This window comes from Athene cunicularia (assembly GCF_003259725.1).
Source record: "Athene cunicularia isolate RWA chromosome 7 unlocalized genomic scaffold, athCun1 chr7_part1, whole genome shotgun sequence".
Lineage (NCBI taxonomy): Eukaryota > Metazoa > Chordata > Aves > Strigiformes > Strigidae > Athene > Athene cunicularia.
Window position 1 is genome coordinate 23,160,383 of NW_020799107.1, and position 8,873 is coordinate 23,169,255.

Consider the following 8,873-nt stretch of genomic DNA (forward strand, 5'->3'; position numbering starts at 1 on the left):
GGGGGGGGGGGGGGGGAAGCCTCGTCATTTCAAGAATTCAAACAATTTGTTTTTGAGCGTATTCCACATCTTGCCAAACTTACAGCCTTAGGCTATTGAGAAAGTTCAGGATGAAAAACTGAAAGTGTAATTAAAGAGCATACAACAGGAAGAAAAAAGAGAAAAAAATGATAGCCTGCCACATGCACAGCACTGGATTGTAATTTTTTTTTCTGATTTATCAGCTGGAGCTATACTAAAGAGTTATGAGTTGTACAATTTTTGTGTGGTGAACTGTCAGGATCAGAGTAGCACTGCAGCAGCTCCAAGAGTGCAAGCCAGGCTGCTGGACACTTTCCCCACGTACTCTCCCTTGAGGAGTGAGGTACAACTTTAGTCCGGGAGAAGTGTCGAAGGAGCTGCCTGTCACGAATTGTCTTAGCTGGTCTAACTGTTGGTAGATGGCTTTAGCCCTGAAGCTGGATAGTTTATATACTGTCAATTTACACAAGATTATCTACTAGTTTTTTTTCTTTTTTATAAGAAGAAATGGATTTGGATCCTTATAAGTGTCCCTAGCTTTACAGAGGCACCACATACAATTATCTCAAAATGCACTCAATAATGTATCTTTCCCCTCATATACATGGCCAAGTAACTCACAGAAATGTGTAAAAGCAAGCACAGGCAGACCTGCTTTAATACTGTGGCCTTCATCCTTAAAAAAATATTTTGGAAATAATCTCAAGTGTGGTGTGTGATACACAAGTCAGCAACACTGAATGTATTTGTAAGATATTAGTCCCCCCTATTTATGAGCAGTTATGCATGCATTTTGTTTTCCTTTTGTGTTCTGTTGCTGATATTAACATTTCATTCTTCAAAAAATGATTAGCAATACAATAGGTTCTTGGCTGGTAAATTCTGATCATAACAAAAGACATAATTCATAGGTTTTAAAAATAAACTGACTGTAAGGCATCTGATTACTGGATCCATAAACATTCAGTGTTATAGTAACTTTGCTAGAGCCGGGCATGCTTTTGATACATCTCATTAGGCAATGTATTTTTAACACAATAGGAAGTCCCATTGCTAGCTCCCCTTAAGGCTTCCTGTGGGATTTCTTCTAACCTACTAACAAATTTAAGAGTTGCTAACAATCAAAGAATCACCAGGTCACCAGGACCATACAGACAAGTAACCAGAAGAGACTTTGAAGACGTTCAGAAGCCTGCCCTTAATGTCATTCATCTCTCTGGATGAGTAAACATAAAATCCCGACCCCAAGAGACAGTCGAGTGGAAGGGAGCCATCCTGAGTAGCCACTGGAAATATGATACTGCAGTGACATAGACTGAACAGATCCTCTGCTTTCTTGTTGCTGCTACACTGTCAGGGCAAAACCCCTTAATCCTTCTATCATGAGAGGAAAAATAGTTTTTCCCCAGAAACTGTTCTACCAAGCACCTTAAACATAATTTCCAGGGCTGTGGGACTCAGAAGAGGGTATACCCCTCCTCTCCAGAAACATCATATGAGTCTGGAGCAATGTGGATGCTTTCTATCTTTAATATACAGTCTAAAAATGTAAATGAATAAACAAATCAATCTTACCATCAGCTAAATACAGCTTCTTTGGTTTCTAAGGAGTATTTTCCATTGTAGAAGCTTTCAGAGCCTTTGCACACACAAATTTACGGAGTACAAACTCCCCTGCAGAGCTCTGACCCTCTTGCATCAGAGGACAAGCACTGCACAGTGCTATCCAAGAAGGCTGTAGTGGGTTAACCCTGGCTGGATGTCAGGTGTTCACCAAAGCCGCTCTATCACTGCCCCTCCTCAACTGGACAGGGGAGATATATATAACAAAAGGCTCGAAGGGTTGAGATAAGGTCAGGGAGAGATCTCTCAGCAATTACCATCAGGGCAAACCAGACTCAACTTGGGGATATATTAATTTATTATCAATCAAATCAGATTAAGATGATGAGAAATAAAAACTAAATCTAGAATATTTTCCCACCACCCCTCTCTTCCTCCCGGGCACAACTTCCTATTTTCTCTACCTCCTCCCCGTAAGTGCTGCAGGGGGACAAGGAATGGAGTTTGTGGTCAATTCATCATATGTTGTCTCTGTTGCTCCTTCCTCCTCAGAGGGAGGACTCCTCATACTCTTCCCCTGCTCCAGTGTGGTGTCCCTCCCAGGGGAGACAGTCCTCCACAAACTTCTCCAACATGGGTCCTTCCCATGGGCTACAGTGCTTCACAATCTGCTCCAGCGTGGGTCCCTCCCACAGAGTGAAGTCCCTCAGGAACGGGGTTGCTCCAGCGTGGGTCCCCTATGGGGTCACAAGCGCTGCCAGCAAACCTGCTCCAGCGTGGGCTCCTCTCTCCACGGGGCCAGAGGTCCTGCCAGGAGCTTGCTCCAGCGTGGGCTTCTCACAGGGTCACAGCCCCTTCGGGCATCACCTGCTCTGGTGTGGGGTCCTCCCCCGGCTGCAGGTGGAGATCTGCTCTGCCATGGACCTCCATGGTGCAGGGCACAGCCTGGCTCACCATGGGCTGCAGGGGAATCCCTGCTCCAGCACCTGAAGCACCTCTTCCCTCTCCTTCTTCCCTCCCCTTGGTGTCTGCAGAGTCGCTTCCCTCACACCTTCTCACTGCTCTCTTTGGCTGCAGTTTCTGAGGTTCCCCCCCTTTCTTAAACATGTTATCACAGAGGTTCTGTCATCATCGCTGATGGGCTTGGCCTTGGCCAGCAGTGGATCCACCCTGAGCCAGCTGACGTTGGCTGCGCTGGACATAGGGGAAGCTTCTAGCAGCTTCTCACAAAATCCCCCCTTAGAGTCCCTGTGCTACCAAAACCTTGCCATGCAAACCCGATACAAAGGTAAAAGCTTTTTCCCACTATTCTGTATTGCTACTATTCATTTTGGTTTTTTTTTTTTCTTCTCAGTTGCAGTGTAGCCTGCAGCTGCCGCATAATCAATAAGAGTTAACAAGGAAAGATTTGAGATCATGGCACTTACTTGGGGTATTCAGGAGACGTGACTTTCTACAGTGGTAGGCTGCCTCCTGTTCGCAATATTCTGCACTGTTTATTATGGCTTCAAGCTGCTCAGCACTGCTGTTGTAGTTAAAGGACATGGTGTATGGCTTCTCTGGATCAGCTCCTTGGACTCTGGTTAGCCCTGTGTTGTTGTGCTGCACTGCAGTCCAGATCTTATCTTCTGTTAAACGAAAAAGGATTGAACAGGAAGTTAACAGCAAAAAACCTGCAACAAGCAGGGAACAAAAAAATAATTGAAATATAATTCTTTAGTGCGTTGGAGAGAGCATCAGCAGGACCCCTGGCTCCTAGAGGGTCACTCTGTGATGAAAACCTTACAGGTCATTGTAGCCTACAGAGATGTTTCTCCCTGAACCAGCTCAAGCAAACACTACAGAACCTGCTGAGCAAGAGAGAAACTACAAGCTTCCCAGGAACCATGGGCGACCTTCAGCATCTTCTATTGCCAGGTTATCTAAAGAAAATTAGATACCTTTCAGCTCGCTTTGGACCTGAGAGAAAAGACATAGTAATATGGCTCATGGGGGTAACACTCATATTTTGCTGTACCTGAGAGCACAGCCTATGCTGTTATGACAACAAATGGTAGCAGGAACTGTGGCTGATGAGCTTCTACAAACTCTTGCCAAAAAAACTAAAACTGAGAGTATGTTCCTACTTCCCAGTTGGAAGTCAGATCACTCATTTTACTCAGTTCTCAGATTTTTCTACATATAAATTGAGTGATGCCTTGCTTGGATGATGGTGCAGATCAACATATGACTCAGCATCTGTAGTTAACTGTAAATGTTGATACTTTTCCATGCTTGGGAGTCATTCTCATATTCATCGCATTTATTGTCAGAGCAAGGGATTTTGTGGGTGACAGAAGGCTGAATCTAGGCTTAAGCACAACTTGCACAGTAATAACTCAGCTCATGACCAGCACTGGGGTTGGCATGATAAGGAGGACATTGCAATTAGAAGCAATTAGCTTAGCAGGGAGGCTGTTTCCTGGATGTTTCTGGTGACATAGCAACAGGCAAAATAACAAGGGCTGCCTGAACAGCCGGTCTGCTGAGCTGACCCAAAGTAAAAAGCAAACTCTTTAATGAGGATTCACAGGACTGAGCCCTGCACGTGCTTCACAATATTATTAAGAGTCACATCCGGTAAATTCCCTTTTAATTGAAGACCCTGCTTGCCTAGGAAGTATACAAGATACTGACAAGGCAAAAATTTAAGGAAGTAAATTTCAATCATTTGATGAGAGAAAGACTCAGTCTCACTTGCAGAAACCTGACAGGCAAGGTCTAGACAAGTGATTTCTATTTTGTTATTCATGCTTCAACAGAGAAACCGTGGATAATGCTGAACCAGATCTTTTCTAAACCAATCTTAAAAACTGCATTTAAGTATTCAGATGGTTTCATCAGATTACATGGTCTGAGCTCTTTCAGGGCATGAGCATTCCAGTTACTCCTCAATGCACTGGCATGATGTGCCCATTGGCTTTGTGGCCACTGCAATGCACTGCAGTTGAAGTATTTTTCGGTGAGCTACAAATATCCCACAGATCTCTTCAACGGAACTCTAATAGGTGTATAAAAATCCTAAATGGACTATCTATGCAAAGACACTCAGATGATTTAATGGATTGTCACTATGGAGGCATGCAGATGACAGGCAAGTAACAACCACCATCTGGAGACTATGTAAAGAGGTCTGCTCCGAGACCTGGCTGCAAGTTATGGAGTAACTACTCCCCCAGTAACATATAGCATGTAACATATAGCATATAACTCTAAGGGCAGTTTACACTCAGCAAACCATACATTCACTCACAATGCTCTCATAATTTCTGTGATAGTAGACAGAAAGAGTTTGCTCACAGATCTGTAATTCTGTGGTTCTTATAGAGTTCAAGATGCTGCTTGCGGATCCTTTGAGTTGGAGCTCAAAGAAACATTGCTGCAATGTGTGATACACAAAAGTCAGATTAAAATCACCAGGAATATTACAAATTTATGGCTTGTAAAACTTGCTCCACTGGTTGTAATCACAGCCAACACTATAGCACAATACCCTGCACGTATATTGCTTCCAACACAATATAATTCAATGACTTCATAACACACATCTCGTACATCTGAAAGTAGTGATTCTTATCAGCCAGAGTCTGTTTTTCCTTTTGTTCTCTCAAAGATTGACAAGAACAGAGTGGATTTTTCAGAAGCAGTTGAGGGTGAGCTAACTTTCTTCTCACTGAAGTTGGTAGAGGTTTAACCCCTGCCTTCACTGAAAAACCTACTGAAAAGTTCCTAATGCGGCGAGATATAACACCAAGAGATGCTGGAATGAACTGGTTGTTGAAATTCCAGTCATAAGTTCCTCCCTACTGAGAGTTATTAACATAATTTTGGGAAATTGCAATAAGATTAATGCTTACAATAGCAGCTACAGTGCTGCTCAGGAAGTACAACAGCTTAACGCTAGAGTTTCAGAGTGGTTAATAATACTGTGCTTTCTAGGATGTACACCAGGAAGGGGGCTGTGGGGGCACCTGAAAAGCCAAGAGCATCAAGTTCCAGTAATTTAGAAGCAATGAAGGATTACCAGAAAAAAACTTATTAAACGTAACATAGCATAAAACAGTCTTGTCAAGAAGTGTTGAAAATGTAATTAACTGACATGTTTGAAATGAGGGTGGACAAGACATCAGCAAACATACTTTTAGCAACAAGCACTCATTAACAAGTGTGTTGGACAGACAATGTGACAGGTCTTTCTCTTATTCTCTCTGTGATTGTTCATTAATTTTCAGTGGTATTGTTATCATTGCAGCTGCACTCAGCTGCCCCTCTGAGATGTGAACTTTAACATTCAAGAACTGCTTTTCTCCACAGGATGTTTTAGAAATAAGAAGCTAACTGCAGATTTTCCATCCTCTAGTTTGTGAAGGGAAAGGAAAAACAAATCAAGTTTCTTTCTGTACTCAAAGATATTGTGATCCAGCAAGTACATCAGAACAGAGAGTTCAAAAAAAGTAATAAAAAAAGAATTCCGGAGTTACATTTCAGTCGTTTCCTAATCTACACATGCCTGATCTGTTACGTTTTCCACTTTTACAGATCAGATCTGTGCTTTGCTGGTCACTTCAAAGATTCCCTCTGTGCTCCATCTTTGAAGTACAGATTCTTAAAAAAGGTATGTTTGACTATATGATCCAGTGAAAGCAAAGTCACAGCCACCAGCAAGCATACCTCTAGGTTGTCAAAAACTACCACCATTCCAGTTTCTTTTCCTGGTCCACAGTTGGTGTAGAAAGAGCACAAAAACACATTCTCTGCTACCTTTTTTATTTTTAACAACAAAAAAAAATAAGGCAATGAAAGAGCCTTTAAAAAATTGGAGTCTGAAAATAAGTCTTTAGATTAGAAGGGCAGCCCAATGAACCACAGATGCAAGACAAAAGAGCTGGTGACAACAATGTTAGATGAGGGAAAGGAAGAGAGATGTGTTCAACCGTCTCAGCCATGCTTCTTCCTGCTTCCCAGGGAAGGGATAAATACTTCCATTTTAGAAAGAGGGAAGTGAGGTGTAGAGGGGCTAGGTTACATACACAAAGTCACACACAATCTGCTAGAAGAATGAGGGATTACATTCACATCACAGTAAAAAAAAACAAAGTTCCTTCTTTTAAAAGGACACCCCTTTGTTTACATGAATCAAATGAGCCTGGAAGTGATTTAAACTTTAGTTTGCTTTGGACAGAGTGGGAGAGCTGACACTGCTCCCTCTGGAGTCTCAGCTGACTGGGGGAGAAGAGCTGGAGGGCAGTAAATTCTTAAACCATTCCAAGACAATAGCAAAACCATGCGCACCTGCTTTCGTAGAACAGGAAACCACACAAAAATAATGAAGACCCTCACCGTTCAGGTTAACTCTTGGGCTTTATTCAAGCACCATTTTATCTACCTCAAGCCCAGCAGCATTTAGAAAAAAAAAAGATCATGCTATTTTCTCAAATTCACATGCACAAGTAGAGGTAGGGCTGCTCCCAGAATACAGCTGCCAGTCTTGGAAAGAGGTTAAGGATTTTTACCCTTACAGCTCGATCAGTGTGTACTCTGAAGCCTACTGCCAGCAATCTGGGAGCCTGCATTCCAGGAGTGCTTCAGGACCTGTGTAAGAAATATAGCTGCAATCTGGACACGTACACAGATCACTACAGCTAAAAGCAGTGCAACAGCTGTCTGCAACCTTAGCTCCATGACTTGCAAACCTCTGCATACCTCTGCACAGATTATGCCTATGGCTTTTGAAAACAGGGCTTCAAATCGTATTCATTTCACGATACAAGGACTGATTTTTTGGAAAAAAAAAAAAAAATCTTTGTTTTTTTCCTGTTTGTTTTTATTATATTTTTAGGCATGGACACTGTAATCATAGATACAAACCAAGTTTAGTGCCACTGGCTCCTTATAGCCACTTCCATATCTGGAAACTCTTAAACTAGGCGGATAAGGCTCTCTTTTCCTTTATTTCAAGAAATAAGTTATCATTATCTTTTTATGTTTGTCCATACTATATGGTTTTTTTCTGCTTACTCAATTTAATGAGCTCTCCTGTACTTGCAAATTTGCAATGAGAATGAAAAAGCAGTTCTCCAGGCAAAGGTCACTGTTTATTTTTACCTTCTATTATTCCACTTTATTATTTTATTACTTTCTCAGCTTGGTAAAATTTCAAACCGCACACAAGTTGAAAGTCATTCAAAACCCAGTAGGAGAGTGCAGCCACATCTTCTACTGTATAACCTGGAATAGTTAAATGCGGCCTTGAAAAGCAGATTTCCTAAATGCTTGTTAAATTGTTCCATAATTCAAAGGTGACAATGCTTTAATTTCAGGGTAATGCTACAGCTTTATGACTTCGCAGTTTTATTTAATGGTCCAATTTACTAGGATATTATGCTGCCTGTATTTGGTCCTAGGAGATGTTTTTACAGCATGGGACTGCAATGCATTTAGCACATTTTAGACCCTCTGTTTAGCCTCACCCATAGTTCTATCATCTTGCTGGAAGCCTCCAAGTTGCTTTTGACGGCACACAAATTAAATTGTGGGAAATTAGAGCAGCTGGGAAACTGGCTTTCAATGAGTTCTGTATTGTCTAATTCTCATTTTTATTCTTCAACTTGAAATATCTCTGTGGAGCACATTTCACCCATACAAACTGCATCACTCCTTTGTGATTTAGGAGGTTTGTCACAAAACAAGATTATTCAGACTGATTAAATTGCCAACAAGGCAAACATACGGTAAATGCTACATGAGAGAGAGAAAAATTGCTCTGAGAGCTCATATGATGCATTTGTTTCATGGTGCTCTACACTGAATGCCAAATTATGTCCTGAAAGCTGTACCTATAACTACAGGAGTAACCACAGGAAGGATCAACTCTCCTCCTTGAACATTGTACTGTTTTAAGCTGTTTTAAGTGACAGTTTAACTCAGCCACTCTAACATACACCCCTTGAAGAATATGAAGATAATTTCTTATTGCAACACCTTTAATTCACTGACTGCAAGGAGATGTTTTCTGAGTCTCCTATGAAACCTACTTCTGAGTCTCCTATGAAACCTACTCCTCCCCCCCCCTCCCCTTTTTTTTTTTTATAGCTTGGTTTTTTTTTTTCCTCTCGGCTGACCAAGCAATATGTGCTTTTGCAGCTTGTTTCGTGCTCATCAGCCTCCTCCTACTTTCTGATTCAGCCACTTCCAGACAGTGCAGAAGCACCGCAATGCATTTCCATGGGAGAATTCTCGGGGGGGGGGGG

The 8,873-nt window shown here is 41.9% G+C and overlaps 1 protein-coding gene across 1 annotated transcript in view; it reads right to left on the reverse strand.

Moving 5' to 3' along the window:
- The window catches only part of CNTNAP5 (contactin associated protein like 5), a 218,841-nt gene that overhangs the window by 84,257 nt on the left and 125,711 nt on the right, over window positions 1-8,873 (reverse strand). Inside the window, exon 13 of the mRNA XM_026852489.1 lies at window positions 3,012-3,212. Coding sequence (XP_026708290.1) covers window positions 3,012-3,212 — 201 coding nt within the window. The remainder of the gene's footprint in view (window positions 1-3,011; window positions 3,213-8,873) is intronic.